The sequence below is a fragment of the Trachemys scripta genome, chromosome 10, assembly GCF_013100865.1.
Source record: "Trachemys scripta elegans isolate TJP31775 chromosome 10, CAS_Tse_1.0, whole genome shotgun sequence".
In the NCBI taxonomy this organism is placed as follows: Eukaryota; Metazoa; Chordata; order Testudines; family Emydidae; genus Trachemys; species Trachemys scripta.
Genome location: NC_048307.1, coordinates 62,756,054 through 62,783,122, shown reverse-complemented (window position 1 = coordinate 62,783,122; position 27,069 = coordinate 62,756,054). Strand labels below are relative to the sequence as shown.

General features: G+C 41.7%; 1 protein-coding gene across 6 annotated transcripts in view; it reads right to left on the bottom strand.

Annotated features, from left to right (window-relative positions):
* The window catches only part of MYO5A (myosin VA), a 181,298-nt gene extending 161,787 nt beyond the window's left edge, over positions 1 to 19,511 (bottom strand). For 4 of the 6 annotated variants that reach the window (XM_034782891.1, XM_034782890.1, XM_034782892.1 and 1 more), the window contains exon 1: positions 19,308 to 19,511. In XM_034782891.1, coding sequence (XP_034638782.1) covers positions 19,308 to 19,334 — 27 coding nt within the window. In that variant the 5' untranslated portion in view covers positions 19,335 to 19,511. The remainder of the gene's footprint in view (positions 1 to 19,307) is intronic. The other 2 variants (XM_034782893.1, XM_034782894.1) reach the window with 1 other exon arrangement.
* Positions 19,512 to 27,069: the final 7,558 nt, after the last annotated feature.

Genomic DNA, 27,069 nt, shown 5'->3' with positions numbered 1-27,069 from the left:
GCAAATCACTGCAGGGGTAAGGAGGCTCGGCGTGGATGCCTGTGGGGGAGACGGTGATCACCATCGGGGGTGGGGCTGGCCAACAAGGGAGAGAGACTCTGTCCCTCTCTTTGATACTGTGGCTCGAGGGGCGTGAAGGAGGGCAGGTCTTTTTGTTATGCAGGAGAAAGGCTCTGTCCCTGAGGCAGAAGTGTAGCAGCCTGCCTGCCTAGTAAAATGTAACTTCTTGAGAATTGAAAAAACAATTAAATATTAATATCACGTTACCGAAAATTGTTTGTTTTTAAGTTAAAGAAAAAAGCTTTTGTAAAAAACAAAACAAAACCAAAAAAAACCACCACATTTTGTTAATGTTGCTGGTTAATTGATCTCATTCTCTGAGGCAAAAATATAGCAACCTGTCTGCATAGTAACATTGTTAATTATTCTCGTTAGTTAACTGTTCCCATTCTCAGTCAATTCCCCCAGGAGCATAAAAACCTGTAGACATTTTAAGGCCTCTACATGCCAGAGTGATGTAAAGTCTTATAAATGACAGTAAGGGAATCGGCTAGGAAGATCTATGCGCTTTCTCACTTTTTTCCTGTGCCAAAGTGGCACAATGGGGTTAGATTTTTACTTACCCATTTAAAGAAAAAGACTTTTGAGGGCAAATAAAACATTTAACAACCACTTAATAAAATGTCAGGACAATCAGAACCAAGCACTTCCCAAAGTACCAGCTAGGTCCAGGACAATGATTAGCAAAACTGTACGATTTCATGTGTGAAAGTCTGAGCAATTAAAAATGACATTCCTTTTTTTTTTTTTTCTGTTTTGTGTTCTGTAATGTAATTTAAATAAAAATCCAAGATTATAACTGGAAGGCAGGGAGTTAGTTACCAAGTATTTGTAACCTAACTTCCATGTGTTTAGGAAATGCTAAAAATAGTTATTGTGACTTTTTTCTGTATTGTAGTTTAAATAATTTACCAAAACAATTGAAACCGGTGTGATTATATTGCATTATTCTGACAAATAAAATTTGCAGAATTTTTAATTTTTTTGGTGCACAATCCCCCTAGGAGTACTTAATGCAGCCCTAACTGTGAGGCCAGTAGCATGCTTTCATAATGTACCAATCCTTGCCTGACAGACTAGAATGTGTGCAATATCTTCCAAAGAAAAGTGACTTAGAATCACATTACTGACTAGACACACCTTTAAAAGGTACATCAGGCATGACATCAACATGTGATAAATGAAAATATGAAAAGGAAATCACAGTTCTAAACAAAGGAGAGAACTAAATTACAAAATCAATACCACATCTGAAAGAACCTTTAAGATATAGGGATGTTCAAAGCAATCAAAGTGAAGCAATAGCAAAAAAATGGTTGGACAAGTGGAGAGAATGGGAAATGGAAAAGCTGCCACATAGTCCATACCAGGCACCATCTCCACAATAACTGAGTCAAGGGTCTCTGTTGCCACACTGTTGTCGTATGACTACATTACACTTTAAAAACAAAATAAAAAACATATGGTATTAGCTCTGACCTACTGGTGCAGCAGCAATGCACTGAATTACTATGTACTATACACAGCCTCTGATTATATAGGGTTATCAGACAGTTCTTTATCCTTTTTGTTCTGAAAATTGAGTCAGAGCCATCTCCATTGTAGTGGTGTATGGAGAAGGAGTTTGGCTCAACATTTATATATACCTATTAAAATTGGAGGAGATACCATCCACGGGATAAGATCAGTGTCTTCATCTTTGCAGATGACATTTTAATCACCATTTATAATCACTACTCTGATTATACCCACTCAAAATCCTAATGATTTTTCCTGAAGAATTTCAGGATGAATGAAGTAAACTGAGAACAACTCCATCTTTTCTGAATGAGTTGTTTAAACTTAATTTAGGAAAGTTCAAATGCTGTAACATGTTGGGAGGGCAGACAATATCCTTCAGTTTTGTGCCATACACACATTGTTTGGTTTTTTGTTTTCTTTTCCTAAAGAGTAAAATATACATTTTAAGGGTCTCCATCAGCTACTTGAAGTAAAAATGCAAGGGTTTTGGTAAATAAAATACAGAATTATACAATATTAATAAAAATGTTTTACTTTAAGTTCGACTGAAAGAGTTCTGTTTGCACTTAAATATTTCCTTTCAATGTTTCCAAATCAAATAGTGCAGCATTGCATTAGTGCACGAGAATCAGAATGACACACTCCCTACTTTGTTGTCCAAGCAAAGACAAGTACTATAAGTAATATAAATGGTTATTGGCAAATTAGATATTTAAATTTTTAAATTGTAATAATGTAAGATGTTATTAGTAACAGGTGAATATATTTAAAATTGTACTATTAAGCTCACATTGTCCCTATAGGATTTTGTATCTAGTATACTCTAAGTCATTCCCATTTTTAAAAAATATGTTTAATACATTATAACTATCAAGAAAAAGCTATTTCAGAGTATATAGCTGTAAATGGAGATCAGACCAATTTACCTAGGTGTAAATTATACCACGCCATAGAACCTCAATTCGATTTGACATTTAAACCATAAAGTAGTTTGGGGAATGATAGTCGAGTTAAACATTAGCATTTCTATCTAAGTGATTTAACGCTCCCTTCAGTGTAGTACTCATATAATTTGGAAAATTGTCAAGCAATAAGTTTAATGTAAATTAGGTGTCAAGAGATTTGTATCTAGGAACGCTTTTGCATTTGGAATAACTCCAAATTGGCAAAGGAAGGATCATGGGTCAGAACAGTTTCTAGGAAGGATGGTAATTAGAGTTATACCAAAAATATGAGGGGCTTGGTCAGCATTTGATAGATGAATACGCAAGGAATAATCTGAAGAAACATAGTAAGGTTATTTAAAGTGTGAGGAGGAATGTGATGCATACACTAGACACTTCCACAGAAAACTTATCTGCTCTGGTTTCAGTGCTTGGACAGACAGGTATGGATCATATGCATAGTAACTGGTACAATTAAATTTCAGTCTACACCACTGCAATGGAGACTTACCCAATTACATACTAGTAATCTCAGAAAATAATGAAATACAAATCTGCCATAGAATACAACCAAAGGCTACGTGAGCTGAAGATAGGTTAGAGGAAGTGTAGAATAGCAGAAACCGGTGGGGGTGAAGGGAGATCACAAGAGAAGTAAAAAAAAAAAAACCTACATCTATGCCCTGTATATTAGACTAATTAGGTATGCTGCACTAATGGGAGAAGTACTAGAAAAGGAAGATACCATTTTATACTCTACTGATATTTCACTATGTTACAACTGAATCCATAGAAAAATTCCATAAATACTCCAATTTTAAGGAGAAATATGCAAACATGTTAGGGTTATACATAAAACATTCGGTGTTTCAGGGTTAGCTTTTTGAGTAGCTTCATTTTAAGATCAAAATAAGTTAGTTCTAAAAAGGTGAAATTAAAACTTTTTTTTTAAATTTCAATAGATCACAAACCATTTACAGAGTTTATGTTTATATTTAAACATTAAAAATAATGCCACCAGTCCAAATCCAGTCAAGTCAATAATGACCAACACTCGTTACCATCTGAGAAATCTCTGGTATCCAAAAGAAATTAGTGTGATGTTCTGTCCTCTGAGAACTGGACTCTGATGTTCACGTCAAAAGAAGTACCACAATAACTGGTACTAACTGACAACATGGATGGCACTCTCAGCAAAAAGGCCAAGGAATGAATGGGCATGAGATTGAATTATCTTCTTTACCTACAGAAATGCTCTCTTCATATCTAGGTTAGTCATACTACATAACAGTATTAAGAAACTTGCATGGCCACTGCCTTGCTATACTTGCACTGTAGATATGCAGAGAACTTCAATGTCCAAGACTACCAATCAAACGCCATTCACAGGCACTAAAAATTCACACAAATTAGAAAAACCTATTTCAAGTCAAAAGTAACTCTTGCAATGTTTTTTTGAATTCTCAACTCAGGTCTTACCAGGTGAAAAAGAAGTGGATCTTCACACACCTCTCTCAACTGCCAAGACCTGAGTTAAGGACTAAGTTAATTGCCAAATGACATCCCAAACACTGAAGCCCCATGTTTCTCTTCTCTACTTTAGTTGTTAGCAGTGTCATTAATTCTTGCAGGGGAAATACAGAATCTCCAAATCAGGTCTTGGTATAAAAGTGTAAGGAGCTGATTTAAAACCTTTTTTAAATATAAAAATTACATTGATTCCTCCCCACCACCATCACCCCTAACTTCTCAAATTCTATTACAGACTTAGGCTCTTAAACAAATTCCTCTTCCCCTCCAGAAAAAGCTTTCAAGTTCACCTATAAGGGAAAGGCTGATGAGATAACTGAACTGACTCACTCTGCAAACAGCTATGAGCCAATGTCCTGCTTACAGATCCTTCCAGATTTGGGCGGAAGGAGAACCTAGACAGTGGTGAATGCATCTGTCTATTAATCCTTGGTTCATAGATATAGGAAGTGGAAATCTCTTCTTTTGTATCAGCGTTACTGATTTAGCACTGAGCCATCTGCAGTGCTGTAATGGGATTAGTTGGCACTTCTAGCATTTAACAAGGCAGGAAGAGAAAATAAAGGGTTATATTGAGCAGACAGCTATACTGGGCCAGCATTAGAATTGAGAAACTGAAGCTATTCAAGGAAAGGATGTGATCTTGTGGCATTAACTGATCACCTATCCTTCAAAGTTATTAGAGGCGTAATCCATTAATGTTTGTAAAGCAACTGGAATATGGAAATAAATGGTTTGTTAGGCTTAAAAAAAAAAAAAAGAGAGAGAGAGAGAGAGAATGTACATATGTAAAGAGAAACAGTTTGTTACATTAGTTAGAAACCAAGAAAAAGATTGTACTTTCCCAAATGTCTTTTTACAAACTTGGGAGTAAATCCTGAGGACTTCCCTCATTTTTACTCAGAGAAAACTTTCAGTAAAATCTGTAATAAAACACAAATGTATGTGTATAGTGTTATGCAAAATGGATTACTGAAGTCTAATGCAAGAACAGCAGTGCAGCAGATCCTGGCTATTACATTACTTTAACTTCAGAGGTGACGTTGAGCAAAGTTGCTGTTGGGCTCATGAGAAGAAGTGAACCTTTAAAAACAAGAAACACGTAACTTTTTGCCACACATTTGAGCTCAATTACAGCAACTAACAGATAGTATCAATTCAGAACAATAAGACACAGACACCTGGGACATGCTAAATTCTGAGTCAGAGAGGAACAGCCTGTCTAGATTTTTATAAAACACATGCTAGTGCACGCTCTACTCATCTCAGCTCATTATCTTGGTAATCCCCAGAACTAAGTTTTAAAAAATGGGGTCAGAGGACAAGGAAAGACACACATCACCCATACCTTGGCCTGAGCCCCAGCATATTGAGGATCTATCCCCATTATTCTTTCCATCCTCAGTGGTACGTTCCTTCTGCCCCCAACTACAAATTTTTTAAATATTATGCCATTTATTCTAGCTGCCAATTTTTACCTGGTTTATTTTAATCGGATGACCCATTTGCACTGGCATGTAAAAATATGTGTAAGACAAAGGCTGATTCAGTCTCACTGCCTTTCACCTGAAGATACGTAGACCCTGTGTACACGGAGACCTGAAACTGCATTTGCAGCCTGTCATAGGGTGCAGGGGCCTCTACTGAATACCAGCAGGCAGGGTTAAATCCCCATGTAGCTCTCCCACACGTGTACAGGGTAGAGAAGTGAAGCAGGGCCGGGGCTGACAGCCCAGCCGTGCACTCTGAGAAACATCAGGGAACCATATAAAAGCAGCTCCTTGGTAGAGAAAGGAGGTGCTTTTATAGGGTTACCTGAAGGAACCTTGTGGAGGCAGAGCTCTCCACCTATTTGCTGGAGGACTTTTTCCATGTAACACCTTTGTTCTGTTTAAAATATCTCGTTTTGTCTCCTATGATCTTAAGAGCTCCACGCCTTGATAAAGCCCCGAGGATCAAAATGCGCTTAGTTATACACTTTGTTGCTGCACCTAGAAGAACACTCCACTAGCTGACTGCACCTTGTTTAGCTAAATTTCAGTGTTAATGAGTGGAGTTACTCCAGTTTAAACCAGCATAAACTGGAATGAGATTCTAGTCCACAGAGCCTTGGAGGGTCTTATAAATTAGGAAGAGTAGCAGCGATCCTCAGAGCTTCACACTACATTAATAGTGACTATTTAAAAATAATAATAATCTGTTTGGATTCCCAATCCATTTCTTTCAGTGCCATATTTCAATAAATGATTCTATTCCTTTCCCTCACAAATACTGTATATTCATCTACTACCACCAAGTCAATATTGCTTTGCCTTCCAATATCTAAGGTTGCTGTGGCATGAATCCCATTATAATTAACAGATGATAAAAAACAATATTACACACTGACATTCAATTCAACATGTGCTTAGGTTTCTTTTTGAAAAACTATGAGCGATTTAAAAAGAAAGAGACCCTGTCCCAAACAATGAAACCATCATCTGACATATTTGGAAGAATCTTGTTTATATTACCAGTCCGGATCAGTATAAATCAAAATTAAATTTACATTAAGCCTTGGTACAAACACAAAGAAACTGTATATCCATATCAAAAGGTTTCAACTGTATTAAAACTAAGAGCATGAAACAAGGCAACATATTACACTTACTTTAACGTACATATAGTCTAAACCATCTACCATCACCCAGTACCTCTGGTGGTACAAACTTCCAGCACCTTGAGAGTCAGTCATGGTTTCCTTTACATGTGAAACAGATTTAGTCTGAGTGAAGAAATATTTCCACGTTGTTTGCATTTGGTCTGCAGTAACACCTAGGCCAGCCCCAGCTTCTCTCTCTCTCTCACCTTTGCAGCATAACGACTAAGGTCATCTTCTTTTAAAACTATGCATTAATAACCCATGAAAATCTGCAAGGATAACGTGTGACAAGCCATGCTGGGGCAATGAATTCCCTCATTGTTAAAGTGATTCACAATATTTTAGCTTATTTCTCGAGCGGCACAAAGAGTGAGAGTGTTTTAATTTAAGTCACTAAAAATAACGGCAGATTCCCACTGTCTTGTGATAATCAAATGGAGAAACTGAAAAACATAAGTAATTCCAGTAGCAACGAATTATTTATTTGTCTTATCCACAGGGGCGGCTCTATGTATTTTGCCGCCCCAAGCACGGCAGTGAGGCAGCCTTCGGCGGCATGCCTACGGGAGGTCCACCGGTCCTGCGCCTTCAGTGTACCCGCCGCCAAACGGCCGCCAAAGTCACGGGACCAGCGGACCTCTCGCAGGCATGCCACCGAAGGCAGCCTGACTGCCGCCCTCACGGTGACTGGCAGGCCGCCCCCTACGGCTTGCCGCCCCAAGCACACGCTTGGTGCGCTGGTGCCTGGTGCCACCCCTGCTTATCCGCTTTCAATAAGGAGCCCATATGAAATCTCTCAAATCTTATAGCAAATATGGATGTTGCATTTTTCCCTATTTAAAACTACCACATAACAAACTCACAGTTTTCATTTAACTACATTGAAAACATGGATACCGTAGGGACCGTCACATGGCAAGGTAACTGGAGAGTCTGTTACCTGAAATTGGGCCAGCTAGTAAGCTTAGGAAGGATTAATGACCCACCAGAGTTTGGCAGAAAGCAGCACGTTTATTATATTGATAGCTAAGCTCAAAAGAAGGGGCGGGGGGTCACACTCTCATACTCACGCTCCCAAGACAGGCACGGCACTGGAGATGTTAGGATTCTTCAAGATAAGTGTCCCCGGGTGCAGCGATGGATGGTGCGATGAAGGTAAGTCTTCCTGAGGCACGATGGAACACAACGTGGCGAATCACTGTCCAGACGGTCCGGGTGAAGAGTCTTTACGTGAGGTACAATCTTGTGAGTGCACCACTGAGCACATGGCCCCTTCCCCTTTTAAGGACCTGCTCCTCGTGGCCTGCAACTAGAGATGACTTGGCCGCATTTGGTTGGTCACACTCCACCTCCGACAGTGTCCATGCAAGTATCCATGCATTGGGTGTGTGATCGCTGCCTAATTAGAGTTCCAGACACCTTGTCTGCCTGGGAGCTCTTCTGATCTTCCAGCTGTTCAAGCAGCCCACTCATCCCACAAGCATTACAGGAGGGAGGGGGAGGGGGAAAGCCACTTCACAGGTATTCAAAGAGGGAGAGGAGACAGAAGGGCGATGGGGGGGGAGTGTAACAGACCTTTTGAGCATACAGGTTATACATAGCATACAGAACAGAGGCTCATTTTTCCCCTCACCTGTTCCACTGAAGAATAAAGCAAGGTATGAGATATACAGTAGCATTGCTTTCACTTTGCATTTAATTTTGTAATCTAGACCATCATCAGACCAGGAGAATAAGTAGTTTGGAAGGGTCTCTATTGTACAAGTTGTGTTTTTGCCATTCATCTCCCCATCTCTCAAAAACTAAGCTAACTCCATAAGCCAATTATCCTATTAATTATTTGTGGCAGTCTTTGTTCCATCTCAATTAATTAATGTGCCAGCCGTAGGTCTAGCCATAGCTGAGGTCACTATTTCATGGGAGGTTAAAAGCCAACTGAAGGTTCGAGAGACTTGATAAGCAACCTGGGAGAAATAAGGAAGGTGTTAAAAGAATTCATTAAAAACACTTTTACCAAATAGCATGATGATAACCCACTTGAATATACACCTCTACCCCGATATAATGCTGTCCTCGGGAGCCAAAAAATCTTACCGTGTTATATCGAACTTGCTTTGATCCGCCGGAATGCGCAGCCCCTGCCCCCCCCCCGGAGCGCTGCTTTACTGCATTATATCCGAATTCGTGTTATATCGGGTCACGTTATATCGGGGTAGAGGTGTACTACTCCAATTACACTTGGATTAGACCTGTTCTGGTCCATATCTGTCCCCTCCTTCCCTATATAAGGAGTGTACAATGTGAGGCCTGCAACCCAGAAGTATATACAATTCAACATGTGGCCACGTAGATTTTAGTAAATAGGGGTAGCCTGAGAAGACTCTGCTCCTACTTCGTAAGCAACTAGAATAGATCACAACCCACATTAAAAGGGGGGGCAAATGCAAGTCAAGTGCTGTCCTCAACTCCTCTTAAGTTACCAATGAACTCCACAGCCAAGCAAAGTTTGAGCTTCCCTACTCTTACACCATTGCCTTTTATGCTTCAGTCCTTCCAACACCTGCTACCATTGGCAGGCACAGATATCATTTCAGTAGTTAGTGATGGCGGCTGTTTTCAACACAACTCCATAGTGCTTTTCCCCCAAGGGTAGCAAAGCACATTAGAAGCATTAATTAGGCCTTTGAATATCCCCATGAGATATATATTACGGCACCCATTTTACAGATAGGAAAAACAGAAAGAGAGAGATGAAATTACTTGCCCAAGGTCACACAACAAGTTATCTGAGAACAGAATTCAGGAGGAGTCTTGACTACCAATTTCCTGATTTAAACCACTAGATACTGCTCTCGTTTTCTCATTGATACATGGCTCTTTGGACTTATGTTACTGTCTTGTTTCCTCCACTAATAAACTTGGAGGAGCTGTAGCTGTAGCCGAAGCACCAAGACATGATTACTGTTACCACAGAACTTCCATTGGAGTCTCTTTCTCTGTTTAATTTGGGCCAGTATGTAAAACCTTCATCATTGGCCAACCATATGGCATGTTCCTGGAGCTCCTACTAGCTGCCCTGCTATCCCTAGGAATTAGCCAAATTTATCCTCTCCAGAACCAACTTTACCATGTGTGGGTCCTCAGATAGGTATTCATGTTTAGGATTTGCAGTCCATAGGCATACAGTAGAGCCAAATCCTTAGACCTCTCTAGCAATATGAAAACCTGCCCTAATGTTTGTGTGTGTGATAGCCATTTGGTGCAATTACAGTACAAAAACGCTCCTCTTGTTGACTACTGGACCCTAAGCAGTCACCTGCCTTGTTTGAGCCTCAGGCCATCTCTGATCCTCTCATTTTCAGATTTTCTCACACAGATATGACAAGAAACAGCAACAAAACTAAATGATGGTGTCAAATGAGAACACACAAAGTTTAAATATTTTTCCAATTGAAAGGCTTTAGAAAAAATCCAGGTGGCAGATTGCTCCTGTGCCTCAAGCGTGTAGTAACTAGATGCATCAAGCTCAAAAGCTCTGGATGCTTTTGTGTTGGCAAGTAATTGTGAGGCATTCAGTGTCTCACAAAGTCCTGATTGACAGTGTGTGCCACACAAGGCTGCTGCTTGCACTCAGAGTGCAATTCAAAGAGTGGTCTGTGTTATAAGTAGCTGAGCCCATTAATTATGTGATTGAATCAATGGGCTGCCTGAAAAATCGGACACCACACTCCAAAATGAACTGGTTTTGCTATAAATATTAAATACATTTAAATAGTCAGAGCCCTTCCTGGCAGCAGCAGCAATTTATTTACACACATGCTACTCACCATTAAGGAATTTATCAAGGAAACATTTTCATTTGTTTCCCATGTAAATTATGCCAGGTGAATGGGGACCGCAAAGTTATCCCCCTAAAATGGAACAAAATACAAATTAAGGCCCTGATCCTTACACGCATGCTTAACTTTACACATTGTAATTACTTCCACTGAGGGAGTGAATAAAGTTAAGTGTGTGTTTAAGTCTTTGCAGGATAAGGGCCTAAGCAATGTCAAACAATACCCTGAGAATAAGGTGTATTTTCAAATAACTGGAGATCACACAGCCTTGACCCCAGTGACAGCAACAGTGTATGTTAAAGTCCCAATCCTGCACTGTTAAAGTCAATGGGAGCTTTGCTATTAACTTTGATGAGCATATGATTAAGCCCTAAGAACCCAAACATGCCAACTTCCATATTGGGTGCAGGTCCAATGTGAAATCAGCAGAAGCGATAGAAAAGTTGTCCAATCCCACAAACACAGAGGGGTATATTGCTTACTACTGTAAGATCAGTGGTTTGAGCACTGGCCTGCTAAGCCTAGGGTTGTGAGTTCAAGCCTTGAGGGGGCCATTTAGGGATCTGCAGATTGGTCCTACTTTGAGCAGGGGGTTGAACTAGATGACCTCCTGAGGTCCCTTCCAACCCTGATATTCTATGATATCCCAAATTTTTAAAAAATAATTTTTTAAAGAAATTACTCACAGTAACTAGCAAACACTATCCCATAGTGAGTGTTTGCAGGACTGGATCTGAGGTAACCTCCAGTTTTTTTCAAACATGCAAACAACAACAGAAGTAAAGTGAAGAAGTCCTGGAGTTCATGGTCTGCCCTTCCCAAGCGCACACACAAGCTAAATCACTAACTAATCAGGAGAGTTCCTGATTTCCGGAAGCTTTCGGGGTTCACAGTGAACTGGTTCAAATACTGCTGTTACTGCCATTCACCCACGGGAAAATCCCAAGACACCAAAAGTCAGGGATTAAGGGAGGGCTGGGAGGGAACAAAACACACCACAGAATCCATGACTTCTGTAATAAACATATATCTTCTGACTATACCAATGGCGGACCAACCAGAGCACCTGCTTGGCCAGATTTTGCTTCTCAAAGTGAACTGCCTGTACACATGCCTATGTTCCTGTTAGGTTCCAGTGTTCAGGACATAAGTAAGGATGCAAACAGTTCTATTAACATTAGGTTTTGCAAATTAAAAAGAGCACACACACACTAAACTAAGTTCCATCACTGTCCCTTTAAAACAGTTATTAAATGACTGGCACCTCTTAAGTCCACTGAAGAAGCTATCACGAAAAAAGTCTAACAGCCATAGGGGGTAGCCATCCCTGAGGGGTAGCCTTTTCTTTACAGGAAACAATTGTCAGTTATGCACTATTTCACACACACAGGGAAAATCATGCTGTCTACATACAATATTACTGTCACCTTTGACTTTTTGTGGAAGTCAACTGCACTAACACATAAAACTGGTGAAATATATTTGAGGAACCAGACCACCGCATATAGGAATACTGTTTTAATATTGTGAACCACTGCTTTGATACAAGCAGTTCAGTGTGTAATTTTTAATAGCAAAAGTGATTCAATGGCGCATTAGAGATATACATGGAGATTGATGATATTAGTGACATGACCACTGTTAGAGATTTGCAGTCCTATTGAGGAGACCCTGAAAACCAGGTAGGTTTGCCGGATTTGCTTCCCCTATGCCTCACCCCTTAACATGGAGCATTTTGTGGTGGAAGGAGCAGTACTGACTCTTATTCACACTTACTTGTGTAGGGCCCAGTAACTAGTCAACTAGAAAAGCTATGATTTATCTAGCTAAAAAAATACTAACTAACTATCTAATCCCATCTGGTGCGCATTACAGAGTCACTGCAGCAGAAACACACATGATAACTTGGAACAGCTAAATATACAGACATTATTATTTTGCAAGGATTTCTGGTGATGCGTGGGGGGAAGGGAACCCACCGCACTCCAATAATACTATTAAAGGGTACATTTTTTAATACTGTGGATGAGGAATTAGATAAACAAAACCAATTATTAATAGGGGCTTCATGCTTAGTCCCCACATGCGACAAAGGAAATGTACCCTCCCCCAAGATTAGGTCTGAAGCAGCAATGAATAATTTCCTTTTCACTACAGAGCTGCTTTTTTAAAAAAAGCAGCTTCCAATGATGCTACAGTTCTTCAGTTTGCATTAGGCTTGCATAATACATCCCCTCAAAGCCTATTTGTGGAATGAGAAGAAGCTTTCACAAACCGATTGCTACCTCCCAGACCACACAGAGCCCTACCCATGATGTCGTAATTTCCTCCCTGGAACAAACTCAGTGTTAAAATGAACAGTTCTGACTTAAGAGGTCTTGGTTTAATACTCTTTCTGGTCTTCAAGCACAGAATACAACTTCATACTTACACTAATAAAAAAGACTAACAAATCTTGCTTGGAGGGCTTCAAATTTTCTATTAACAAGAATGGTAAAATCCTGACATATATAATAGATATAAATTGCTTACAGAAAGATGAGACTTTTTCAGTTTAATTGGCCACAAATGTAACATCCAACCATAGAAAAAGATTACAAGAGAGAATGCATAATAAATTAATTATTTAAGGCAGTGTTTCCCAAACTTGGGACGACGCTTGTGTAGTACGTCCCTCGGCCCGCACCGCTTCCAGCGGCTCCCATTGGCCTGGAGCAGCGAACCGCAGCCACTGGGAGACGCGATCGGCCGGACCTGCGGACAGGGCAGGTAAACAAACCAGCCCGGCCCACCAAGGGCTTTCCCTACACAAGCGGCATCCCAAGTTTGGGAAACACTGGTTTAGGGCATAACCATACACTGATTTACAACAGGTAATGCTATATTACGTGCCTTTATTTTGAAGACAACAGCAATAAAGTCAACTGCTCAGAATTTTGCATAGCACTTACCCATAATGTTTTTATTACTTCTATTTTAATACTACAGCAGTCTCTTAAGCAGAAATGAAGCTAAAATATTTCCTCTTCTGTTTGCAATTGATTTTTGGCAAGAAGACAAGAACATAAGATACGTTTAGCAAATACAAAATAAAAGACACCTTGCCATCTTACACATGTATCTGCTTAAAACAACAGCAATAGTATATGTTTAATCTCCCTAATAACCTCCCTATTCAGAGCTGCAGTGATCCTACACAGAAACGAGCTTGAATACTAAGTATCTCTCTCTTCCTGGTCCAAGAAGCACACTGCACAATTTGTATGTCAAAATGAATGACTACCACCACTCTATTATTCAGTAGTACAACCCTGTCGGAAAACCTTTTTTTCTGAGGACAATTAGTTGTTGTTTAATTTTTAGAAAGCTCCAAAACAAAACACAGTGATTCATAGCAGCAAAATGAATGTCTTTTTAATTTAGCCAGCTAAATGAATTTCTCCAGGCTTAAGGCAAACAACATTTTATTACTTTTTTTTTTTTTTTTTTTTTTATTAAAGTGAGCAAATTTTCAAATCACCTTTCACTATTATGCTATTTGTTTGCTATTTTACATTTGTCTTATCTTGAACCATTAAATATACTAACTAGATAGTTTCTAGTCATTTTCACTTTCATAGTCTCAGCATATTAGCATAGTGTTGTGTTTGGGTTGGAAACATTGCAAGGGGATCTTTGTTTATTTTAACTAAGGCCCTGCCCCTGCCCAGAGAACTGTAGTGGCAGACCCAGAGCCTGCACTGACCCCCACTGAAACAATGGGGTTCTTGAAGTACCAAGGTCTGCTCATGCAGTTATCAATACAGGATAAGGGCCTGATGTTTCTTTTTTAAATTCATAAAAACATTTTTATTTATCTTGGGAAATTATTTTTACAAATAGTACATACAGGGTGAAATTTCAACAAGCAAAGAGAGTTCTGGACCCAAAGCAAATCAGGACACCTCATTCCACAAAAACAAATGAGGTAAGTGCACACAATGAAAAGAGCCAAGTAACAAAATATGCACTAAAACAAAGCACTTTGAATTGAAACAAAGAAGTTACTGCCTTTACTATGCAGTTTCCCAAATACCACTAGAAGTGAAGGCATTTCGGGTTACTGCTTGCAAAACCCAAAGCTGAGAAGCTCCAAGGAGAAGCTGGCAGAGTTTAAGGTCAACACTGCGTGCAGAGTCACATGATCTAAAACTGAAGCTATCTAAGGAAAGACCCAATATAACTTCCACTGAAATCAATGGGAGTCTTTTCATTTACTTTAATAGAAACTGGATTGGACCCGAGGTCAGCAGCACTAGCTACTTCAAAGGTGGGAGACTCTGGAAAGGGAGGCAAGAGAAACAAGAAGTCCCCAAAAGGCAACACTAAATGCTCTGAGAAAACAAAGGTTCTATCTTGGAATATCTTTTTCTCCACCTTTATTAATAATCTGGTCATGGGTGGTTACAAACAACACAAATTTTTTGAAAACCACAGTCCCCAACATAAAAAAAAAGTTTTTTTGTTATGTGACTGTGAAGATGTACACAAGTAACTGTACAGATAAGGAAGTGTCTCAATCATACAAAAAAGAAAAAAAGGAGTAGAAGAAGGGGGACAAAAAAAAGTTCCTAATGTAAGCTCTTCATTTCAGTTTTAAAAGAAAAGGAACAGAAGACAATTTCTAACCTGCTTTGTGAATTTCCATATGTAAAAACTAATTTTTTGTGCAGTTTTATAGATATTCACAAATTTGGCAGAAAGAAAATTTCTAAAAACACCTGGGGCAATGCTGACATCCAACACTGAAAATGGTTTTTCATTTGATGGAGAAGAGGTCAGATGAGTGCTATATCCACGACAAAGTGTGCTTACTTGCCCTCTACTTCAAGCAAGCATAAACCTTGATTAACTCAACCGATGTAAAACCCAGCTTGCCCTTGTTGACTCTTAGGGTATGTCTACACAGGGAATAAAAAACCCTGGCTGGTCTGGGTCAGTTGCTTGGGCTCGCAGGCTGAAGAGCTGAAAAATCACTGTGTAAGATGTTCAGGCTTGAGTTGGAACCTGCGAGGATGGAGGGTGCCAGAGCCTAGGCTCCAGCCTGAGACTGAATGTCTACACTGCAATTTTTAAGCCCTGCAGCCTGAGTCCAAGTCAGCTGATCCAGGCCAGCCGCAGCCATGACACAGATCTTTTATCTCTGCACTAGTGATGTGCCCTTAAGGGCCAGCACCAGTGCAGCTACACCAATTTCTGGCAACCAATTGCTGAATCAGGGCTATCCCTGAGTCTACATAAAGACAAAAGGAGAATCCTTTCACTTGTAAGGTGTATTATGCCTTAAATGCCACGCCCCACCCCCAAGTAACATGTCAAAAAACCAACATTTCCACAATTCATTTACGGCAAAATACTACTTCCATGTCATTGATGGATTTCTGATTGCACCAGTAAAACAAAGATCATGTATACATTAAACTTCTAAAAAAATCCCACACCTGTCAATGGTACCCAGGAAACAGTTTTTAAACTAAATAGGGCCTCCAGAGGGAAGATAATACCTTAAAGCAGAATTTGCAGTTGACCCCTCACTGGTGCAGAAATACAAAACATGGCATAAAGCTCAAACATTCTTCACACTTAACAAGTTCTCCTTTTCTTGTTTTACAGTCACTCAAACAAATCCAAAGTTTTGTTAACCACAAAAGCATATAGTAATGTCTAAACAGGTCACAGTGTCTAAAAACAAACCAACATGTGGATAAGCAAAGTAGATTTTTCAACAGCAGCGATCACAAGATGAATGGAAGCTTAACTTTGCACAGTGGAATTACCCCCATAAGATTCTATAACTTAGTATGATAACTTGAGTCATCATAGTATTCTAGCTTTGCTGCAAACAGATATGAATTTACAAACAATTGTTTCTATGGTGTGTTTTGCAGGGAAGTGGGAGCCATTGACGGTCTAAAATATGAAGGGATAATTTAGAAATATGGCCCAGCGTCAGCCTGAGTGGGGAAAAAAGGTGGCTATTTTACAGCCTTGCAGCCCAAGCCCCATGAGCCTGAGTCAGCTGACCTGCACCAACCATAGGTGTTGAATTACTGTGTAGATGTACCCTAAGCCTCCTACCAGGGTGTTGCCCCAGGAGAATATGGCATTCAGTCCTTTGTATCAGCCTTTTAGAGGTGTCTAGTGAAATTTTCAAGCCCTGCTACAAAGAGTGTGAAGAGTTTGTATTGACTATTTATCTTCAAAGCAACACCCATTATCTCTCTGTTTGTGGGTGGATACCTCAAACAAGGTGAAAGATTTCAGCCCATCCAAAAAACAAATTTGCTGTTCCATTTCATTCTCCCTCCTTAAGCAAAGAACTAGATTGATCATCATCAAATATGTTCAAAAGTGACCCCAGACTCAAGATTGGGCATCTTTCAAAAAGACATGATTTAGCTCAACAAGAAGTTAGAGACTTAATGCAGGAATCACTTGGTGAAATCCTATGGCCTGTGTTCTGCAGGAGTTCAGATTAGATTACCACAATGGTCCCGGTCACCCTTAAATAAAGTAAACTGTGGAGCATAACTTTTACCAGGTTTTGTTTTTTAACATGCTCTCTCTCTCTCTAATTTATTGTTAATACATAACATGTCCATTTCAACAGACCTTAATTTGCAATCTTTCCTGTCATCAAAATCTACACACTGCTTTCACACTGATCTTTCCAATGCATGAACTGATGAGATACCAAATTACAGGACCTAAAAACATTAGAAGACGATGTCTGCTTGACTAGCGTACCCTACTAAAAAAAGTAGTCTGCTGCCTCACTGCTGGCACTAGAGATTCTGAATCAAATCCCTGCACATCTACCAATGTGATATATGCCATCATGTGCCAGCAATGCCCCTCTGCCATGTACATTGGCCAAACCGGACAGTCTCTACGCAAAAGAATTAATGGACACAAATCTGACATCAGGAATCAAAATACTCAAAAACCAGTGGGAGAACACTTTAACCTGTCTGGTCATTCAGTGACAGACCTGCGGGTGGCTATATTACAACAGAAAAACTTCAAAAACAGACTCCAAAGAGAGACTGCAGAGCTAGAATTGATATGCAAACTAGACACAATCAACTCCGGTTTGAATAAGGACTGGGAATGGCTGAGCCATTACAAACGTTGACTCTATCTCCCCTTGTAAGTACTCTCACACTTCTTATCACACTGTCTGTACTCGGCTAGCTTGATTATCACTTCAAAAGTTTTTTTTCTCTTAATTAATTGGCCTCTCAGAGTTGGTAAGACAACTCCCACCTGTTTATGCTCTCTGTATGTGTGTATATATATCTCCTCATTATATGTTCCATTCTATATGCATCCGAAGAAGTGGGCTGTAGTCCACGAAAGCTTATGCTCTAATAAATTTGTTAGTCTCTAAGGTGCCACAAGTACTCCTGTTCTTCTTTTTGAATCAAATCCAAGAGTCAATATAATCTAAATGTGAAGTGTCACCAAAAAAGTTAATTTTAAACAGTGGTGCTGAATCTAGGGGTACTGCCACACCCCCTGGCTTGAAGTAGTAATAACAAACACCAATACGTGGTTTCCATCGACAGCATTCCCACTATAAAAATTGTTTCAGCACCCCTGGTTTTAATACTAGTGAGCTTTCTACCTTGTATGTTTCAGCAGAAGGTTTTAAGGAATTGGACAATATTTTTAGAAACTATGATGATAGCTGAACAACACAGACCAATGTAAAATAATCAATAAAAGTCATTTTAAAAATAACTGCGGCCACATACCTAGAGTATTGATTGTTCAACTATGCTGAAATGGTTGTTCTAATGTGGTTTGTGCTATGTCTGATATGGGAAGGCTATAAGCAGAATTTACATTAAAAAAATCACCAGTATGAATCTCAGAGCCTGACTTATTGACAATGGAGCATCAAGGTGACTAATTCCTCTTCCTGTGAAATCCAGGCGGTTTATATCTGTCTCTTCACTCCATTAGCATAACCTAACTATCCACTGCCTCCATATCCCTACAGAAGAACAGAAACAGAGGATGAAAATCCATGCATCTCCTAAACTGCAATTCTTTAGCTAGCATGTGGAGTAAAACAAAAACCATCAGATTATAATCAAGTCAGTGTGACATCCTTAGCCAGTGAAAATATATTAGAAAGTAACTGTTCAAGCAAACATGCAATGGAGATTATGAATATTAGTCCTTTTTAAACAGCCGTGTATCCATATTGGGAAGGCACAAGGTAAGAAGAGGTGGCAGTGTGCACGATAAGGAAATGTCCACAATGCTACATACACCGATGCTATCCCTTCCTCTTCCTGAGCCCTTTCACTTTCAGGTCAGAAAAGGGGCACAGACGAAGTGGGAAAGATGCTGCTGGAAAGGCTCATTAGCGAGGTTCACTCCCTAGCTCCGTCACTTCCTGGCTGCCCAGCGCTGCAGAGCCGCTGGTGTGCTGTCCACGGGGCTGCATGAAGGACAACCACTGCCCCCGGCGAGTCACTGAGCTGGGGAGAGCCAGGAGGAGGTGGACAGACGTCCGCTCGCCCCTTCCCCCACCCTCGGAGCCCCCCACTTGCCTGCCAGCCCCCCCCCCCCCCCCCCGGGGGGCCACCCCCCCTCCCCCACCCTTTTAATTCATTCATTCCCCCGCCAGCCCCGGGCGGATGGGGAGGCTGGTGCCCGCCGCCGGGGGCTCTGTCCCCGCCACCCCGTCCCCGGCCGCAGCGCGGGGGGCCCGGTCCTTACCTTTGTGTAGAGCTCGGAGACTGCCATCGCGCTGCCGCCCTCGGCTCCCGTGCGCGGCTCGGCGGCCAGGCAGGCGCAGCCGCTCCCTGCCCCGCCCTGGCCGCCCGCGGCGGCTGTGAGGCAGCGGGGGGATGCTCAGAGCGCCGGCCCGGCCCGGCTCGCCATGTTGTTAGTTACCTGTAATGCGGGGATGGGGCTCGGGCTGCTCCGCTCTGTGCATTGTGGGTATGAGGGATGGGACGGGAGCAGACAGCCCCGGCTCAGCCTCTGTCAGACGGGCCACTGCAGCCGCGGCTGCTGCTCGGTACGCCCTGCCTCCCGCCGGCTGCACAGGGGCGGGGGGCCACGCAGCTGCTGTACGGGGGAGAGGGCTGAGAGAGCAGCCAGCTGCGGCAGAGGCGAGGGGGTCCAGGTCCAGGGAGCAGCCAGACCTTCAAGCTAAAGGATGAGCAGTGGAAACAAGGATTGGTCTTCATTTCATTTTTCTAATTAATTTTGTCCAGGTGGGGGTCGCCCCCCCTCCTCCTCCTCCTTACAGGGGGAAATTGTCCCTGCCCACTGCGTCTAAAACGTGACCACTCTCTTAGATGTGTATGTGCTCTTCTCTTCCCGCCATCCATCAGCAAGGGTGGTGGGAGAAGAACCAGCTCTTCTGGCTGCCTAGCCAGGTTAGAAAGAGGGAGAGACTCCCAATTTGGAGAGGCTAGATCTACACCACTACCACCTAGGGAGTGCCAATCTCTCACTGGTAGGGAGATCTCTGTCTGGGGCTGCCAAAGGGGAGAACTTAGACCAAGGCACCAATCTGACCAGTCTCAGCCAGGGAGTGGGGGGGGCAGGAAGATAATGTGGGGGGCTTGGCTGGGCCCCTCCAGGCAAGTGCATCTTGAGGGATCCCAGCCAGGGCAGGCCCTGGCCTGGCTGACTGCACCCCTCCCAAAGGGATGGAGCGATTCCTGGCCCCAGGACCAGCCTTGGCTGTACTGTTGGCTCAGCCCAGCAGACAGTCACCTCCCAGCAGGCTGGTGAGTGCGGCCAGGAGGCAGGATGTGGGGGGAGTGGGTCGGTCTGTGAGGCGGTGGGGAAGGTGTGTGTGTTGGGGCACTAGGAAGTCTGGGTTGGGGGGGCTGGGCAGGGGTGGTGTTGTGCAGAGCACTGTGCATTTGTAGGTGGGTGTGGGGGGGCCACTTGGCATAGTGGGTCCAGGGGGGGTGGGCACAGGCCATAGGGAGTTGGGGAGTGTTGGGCTGGGGAGCTGTATGGCTTGCCATGGGCCCACCCCCAAGAGGAAGGGGTATGCTGCCAGCACAGGGCCAGGCAGGCCACCGTGCATCTGGCAACTGCCAGTTTGTAAATAGTGTTCTTGTATTGGGCAAACCCCTATGCCATGCCCTATTGCCTCTGGCTGGCCCCTCGCTCCAAGGCCTGACCTCCCCATCGCCCTGCTCCATTGCCTCCATGGGGGCCACAAACATGTTTGGTGCCAGGCCCATGGAAGGTTAATCCGGCCCTGCCTTGAAGGCAGACTAGGACATTGTACCTTGTTCCCTCACTTCTGGGAACTGCTCTGTAGCTTTTCTACCTTATGCCAATCGTGTAGTGAATGGGGACAAAGGGATAGATAATGCCCTGCCCCTCGCTTTTGGCAATCTCTGTTATAGGCCCAAATTCTTAAGAACCTGCATGTACCAAACCTAGGCAAACAAATCCTACCACACAGGCAGATCTAGATATGCACATCTTTGAAAAACTGAGCATCTGTCAGATTGTAACAGGAAGAGAAGGCAAAAGATGGCCACACATGACTATCATAATATGGACTTGCATCTCTGGCTTCCACCATGGAAGTCAAGAGAATCATCCCAGCAGCAGTGAAGCCTGTGCACAGCTGCTGTTGCTTGGGCACTAGAGTCCACATTCAGGTTGAGTCTTGAGGGGAGCTGCAATGCAGTACACATACTTGCTTATGGCTTAATAAATAGTTGAAATCTCTTCCAGTGTTGGTTAGGGCAAAAGTTCTTTGGGAAAAGAAATAAAACTATACACCTCCCAAGAACATTTTTCTTCCTTTTCCTTTGGAATGCACCACATTGTTCAAAATGGCCTGTTATTAAAACACACCCTCTCACTGCTTTAACCACCACCTTAACGGCTCTGCAAACTTCAAACACTTTAATCTTTTAAGTGGGACCTTTGGATGGGGTGGATAATTGTGCTTAAAGAGCAATTTTCAGCTGAGAATCTCAAAGCATCATACAAATGTGATGGGTAATCATTATTAGCCCAGTTTTACAGTGAGGTACAAAATGTCAATGTGCTCATAATCACACAAAGACATTGGCAGTCAAGAATAGAACCAAAGTCTCCTGACTCTCCCTTAATACTCTAACCACTAGCTGTGTTCCCTTCCTTACCTCTGCTAAGTGAAGAAGAGAGAGGGAAGACAGCAAAAGGAAAATAAGGAAAAAGCTGGAGAAAGAATGGCGCCCTATTTCAAACATCTTAAATACTAGCCCTGGATCTTTAATCATGCGCTAAAAGGAGTACTTACTGATGTTGGAAGGGGGCAGAAAGGAGCTGGGGGGGAGGGGGAATAGCATATTTTATGATGGTGGTTCAGCAGGAAGTTGTAGCTGTTTAGTGAAGAGTAATAGTCAAAGGGATATAGTCAACTCTGTCAATCTGTCCAGATTATTAACCAAATTATCATCATCATCCAGTTCCTAGGAGACAAGTATCAGGAGGTAGTCATGTTAGTCTTATCTACAAAAACAACAAGGAGTCTGGTGGCACTTTAAAGACTAACAGATTTATTTGGGGATAAGCTTTCATGGGTAAAAACCTCACTTCTTCAGAAGGGCTCATTCACCTGCACATCCACTAATGTTATATATGCCATCATGTGCCAGCAATGCCCCTCTGCCATGTACATTGGCCAAACCGGACAGTCCCCTCCGCAAAAGAATAAATGGACACAAATCGGACATCAGGAATGGTAATGTACATAAGCCAGTAAGTAAACACTTCAATCTCCCTGGTCATTCTATTACAGATTTAAAAGTCACTATCATTGAACAAAAAAAACTTCAGAAACAAACTTCAAAGAGAAACAGCAGAACTAAAATTCATTTGCAAATTTAACACCATTAATCTGGGCTTGAATAGAGACTGGGAGTGGCTGGCTCATGACAGAAGCAGCTTTTCTTCTCTTGGAATTGACACCTCCTCATCTATTATTGGGAGTGGACTACATCCACCCTGATTGAATTGGCCCTGTCAACACTGGTTCTCCACTTGCGAAGTAACTCCCTGCTCTCCATGTGTCAGTATATAATGCCTACATCTGTAACTTTCACTCTATGCATCCGAAGAAGTGAGGTTTTTACCCACGAAAGCTTATGCCCAAATAAATCTGTTAGTCTTTAAGGTGCCACCAGACTCCTTGTTTTCCTAGGAGACAGGTTGCCATTATCAGAACTGGCATCCCAGCAAGAAGCTATGGTTTGAAGAGGCATGAACTACCTTCTTATTCCTGCCAGTTCAAGGTTCAGGCTTTTTGGCTGAGAAGTTTACACAGCTGTTCCTCATATCCGTTCTGTGGATAAACAGCAAATGGACTTTGGGACTGTCAAACACCCTTCATAAGTAATAAACCTTACAAGTTGGTGTTTTTTTCAGTCTAATTTTAAACTGTGATTGTTGTCCTTTCCCTCGCAGCATTTCTTATGGGCCTCTTCTTGCCTGTTTATCCTATATTCTTCACTGAATTTCTCACTCCCTTAGAGCTGGTGTCTTCCTGACCACAGGACATCCCCTCTGGCGTTTCCTATTCTCTGTCACCATTGCCCACATACTTGTCTCCTCTCTCTGATACTTTCATCTTTCACTCCATCTGGTTACATGAACTTACTGATTTTTAAAAGGGACCTGAATTTGCTCTCTATGCACTTGCTCAGGTATAACATCTATCTTGTTTCTTTGGGATGATGCGTACGTTAAATGCAATCCAAAAACCTTCTTTGAGGAGCTTGATTGAACAGTGGATTATTGTACAAGCCATTTACAGTTGGAGCCCAGGATCCAACTGTAATTCCAATTACAAATAAAAAAAATATTTGCCTGTACCCAAAACACACTAGTGGTTGGGCACAATTCCATCTGAACTAGGATTTCAAGACTGTTAAGACAAGGATTTAGAGGCAGTGACAGTTTTTAGGAACAGCCTTCCTGTAATATACCTAGATGCAGTCAGTCACTTGACAGGGTTCTCATATACACTATTTTATACTGGATTTCAAATCAAAGCAGAGGAAATGTTGCGAGTTAACTTTCCAGACATTTAAGAATAAGAAAATACAGTTGAAGTAGAATTTTTTCCAAAAGATTAAAAAAAGCATTACCCAGTCATTTAAAGCTCTCTTGCGTATACCCATTTTGTGATCTGGTTCAACTGCTGAAGAGAAATTCTGCTCCACCTTCAGCCCCATATAATTCCATTTGAGCCTTTAGGCCCACATCCTGGTGTGCAGGGTAGCTTTCTTTGTGCCACACTATAACTTCTGGATTCTTTAGCTGGCCACAGGACCACCCCAGGATAGGGGGAGTCATCCTGTGGCACTGAATCAATACATGCTGCTGGCATAGGTGGCATAGAATGGCTTGTCTACCCCTGCTGGTGGACTGGGCCCTTGGAGTCAATGGCAGTTTAACTTAGAACAGCTTCTCCAAGGCTGTCTACACTACAGACCTTACAGTGGCACAGCTGTACTGGTGCAGCTGTAAGATTTCCTGTGTCACTGCTCTATGCTGACAGAAGAGAGTCCTCCCATTGGCATAATTAAATCACCCCAACGAGCAGCAGTAGCTACATCAGCAGGAGAGAGTCAACTCTGCAGAAGAAACAAAGACAATGTGTAAGTCCAGGTCCATAATGTAACATAGGCTATGTCCACCCCAGCACTTTTATCGGTGAAAAGCACATCGGCTGGGGGGGTGGGGGGAGAGGGTGTTTTTTCACACCCCTGTCCAACAGAAGTTTTACCAACAAAAGTGCTGGCATGGACATAGCCTACGTTGCATTATGGGCCTGGACTTGCACATAGTCAACTGTGCAGAAGAAACAAAAAGCAGAGGCTACATTCCTCCCTCTCCTCCCCCATATATTAAACTCATCATGCATTCCAAGAATCTGTGCTACCATCTCTAGTTGTGGAAAATAAGCAAGGACAGCTTCCTTCTCACCCAGTACCCACATGCCAGTCATAGTTAAAAGCCTCTCTACTAACTAGAGGAGGGAGGAGGTTTTACCATAGGATACAGGCAGTAAGAGACATGCTTTTATACATCTCTCACCTCTTGAGACAGAGGTAGCCATAGGATGTGTTGAGCAGTCTGTACTAAGTTTGGGGTTTCTGGGAGCTTTCAGAAAATAGACATTTAAGCTGCATGGGGGAATATACCAGCCTTTTGAAAGCTTGTCTTGACTCTGCTATGTATGTTCTAACAGGAATTTATCACATCTTTAGATTGGTTTCTATTTAAGCAAAAGTGCTAATAGCCAACAGCACCCCTTTGAGCTTATAGAAATACTATCCTAGAGCTCTGACCAAATCTTCACAAAAGTTCACAGCCCCCATTTAGGCACCTAAATGACATGGCTAGATATTCAAGAATCCTTAGTAACTGGAAGCTGCTACATTCTGAAGTGTTAGACATGATTTTCTTAATGTTCATTTCTCTCAAATCCAGCTAAACACAACTATAATGGGAATTCTCTTTCACAATAAAGAAGGGCTTGTATTCTAGATGGGCTTGTATTCTAGACAGGCTGGACTTCTGCCTCCATATCATCCAACTAACTCCACGTCACCAGGATTCTCCACTGGTGGTTACTTCACAAACAGAGGAACATCTTAGCAGCATGCAGGAGAAAGGCACAGTAATGTCTACAGCTAAACAACTACACAGGAGCAAAGTTTTAAAAGAAACACTAGTTACTTTTAGGCTACATAAAGATTTAAAACAGGCCACTAAAGTTTGTTTTTATTTGTAGGCTTTTTAAATACATCGCTATTTCATAACTTAGCAAATAAAAACATTCACAAGACTCAAGTCCTTCATCCAGCTTCTAGAAAATGTCATTGCTAGTCTCCATGCCACACTATTTTGCTACTGGGTAAAGTAGTATTAAAAATAACTCCTGAAAATATCTGCTTTTAGTTAGGTTGGGACAGAGACCAAAGCAACAACAGCAACAAAAAATGCTACATATTCCATTGCAAGCCAGATTCAAATAAAGGAACATACACGTTTAAGTTTGGTAGAGGTTTGTTTTTTTCAAAATGAACAAACAAATCTCAGTGCATACTGTGAATATGCAACTTTACACAAGGGTGTAGAACAAGACAAAAGTTGTTCCTGGAGTAAGTAACTGAACATACATTTAGTGCTTAGTTTAGCTTTGCGTAGGAAGTGTGATGCACCTGTCAACATTCAGGGAGAACGCTCAAGCTGTGGTCAGACAGACATCCTTTGCCAAATGAAAGCTTCAGCTGGAAAACTGCATGATGGAGCTCTACTTAAATATTAAGTAAAATTGCAGCATGAGTTTACCCTTTAATGGAGTGGATTGTTTTAGGCTTTTGTACACACAACTTGGTTTTCACATCACTTATGGTCTTGGATGCAAGGCCTCCATTCATATTTGGTCCCACCACCTCCAAAGCTGCAATGCCCATCAGACTAACTGGGCATTAATTATTGATTAATTTGCCAATACGAGTACCAGCATTCCTTAATAGGAACTTTTCAGCAAAGCTGCAGATGGGGTCTTTAGCACAGATATTTTGGTCTATAGGATCTAAATGAACATAAAAAATGAAGATCAGTACACAGAACTGTAAACTTTGTCCATAGCAATATGGTTGTTTAGGAATTAGGCTAAAACATTTACATTCACAGGATATGCCATTATTTACAATTTCAGAGCAATCTGTATTCTGACAGCAGAAGTCTAAACTGTCTGTTCTCGCTGGTTAGCTACTAAAAGGGCCTGAGGATTGCACTGACTTTCAACGGCAATGAAGTCACATCTGTTTCAGCAGGGGGGTGAAATTGCAGTACAGTGGAAGAATTTTAAAATTTTGCTGTAAAATAGTCTTACAACTGGAAAGACTTGCACCCTGCCTTTTGTCACTCTTTGACCAGTTCACTGACACGTCAGAGGTTTCATACCAAAGGCTGTATTTATGTGGGAATGTGATTGGCACGAGATGTCCAGTAGCCCACAAATATAACCATGAAAGGTCAGTATTTGCCTTAGTTATCAAGGCACACCATTTGAGTGACTGAATATGAAAATATTCTTGGTTTCTGGAGTAAGTGAAAATTGAAGATTGAATGCCTTTAAAAAGAGGAAGATTGTTTATATTAACAGGTTTTTTTTTGGGGGGGGGGGGGGGGGCGGGTTAAGAAAAGAGCTATCAACGAACCATCAAGAGCAATCTGCTACAGCATGATCAGGCATATAGTAAAATAGATTGGTTTAAGGAAACAGTTTTCTTCTAAATCAAAAAATACTACCTTTCAGTGAAGTCAGTTGATTTCTTGTGCATGGACGTCAGTCTGCCTTTTGCGAATATTCTGACAGCATTCCAAAAGGAAGACACATTAAAACATGGTTTCAGCTTACCGGATTGGTCTTTTCCTATTTAAAGTTACTAGTAAAACTTTGGACATCAAAGTTTGGGTGCTAAGGGCCAAG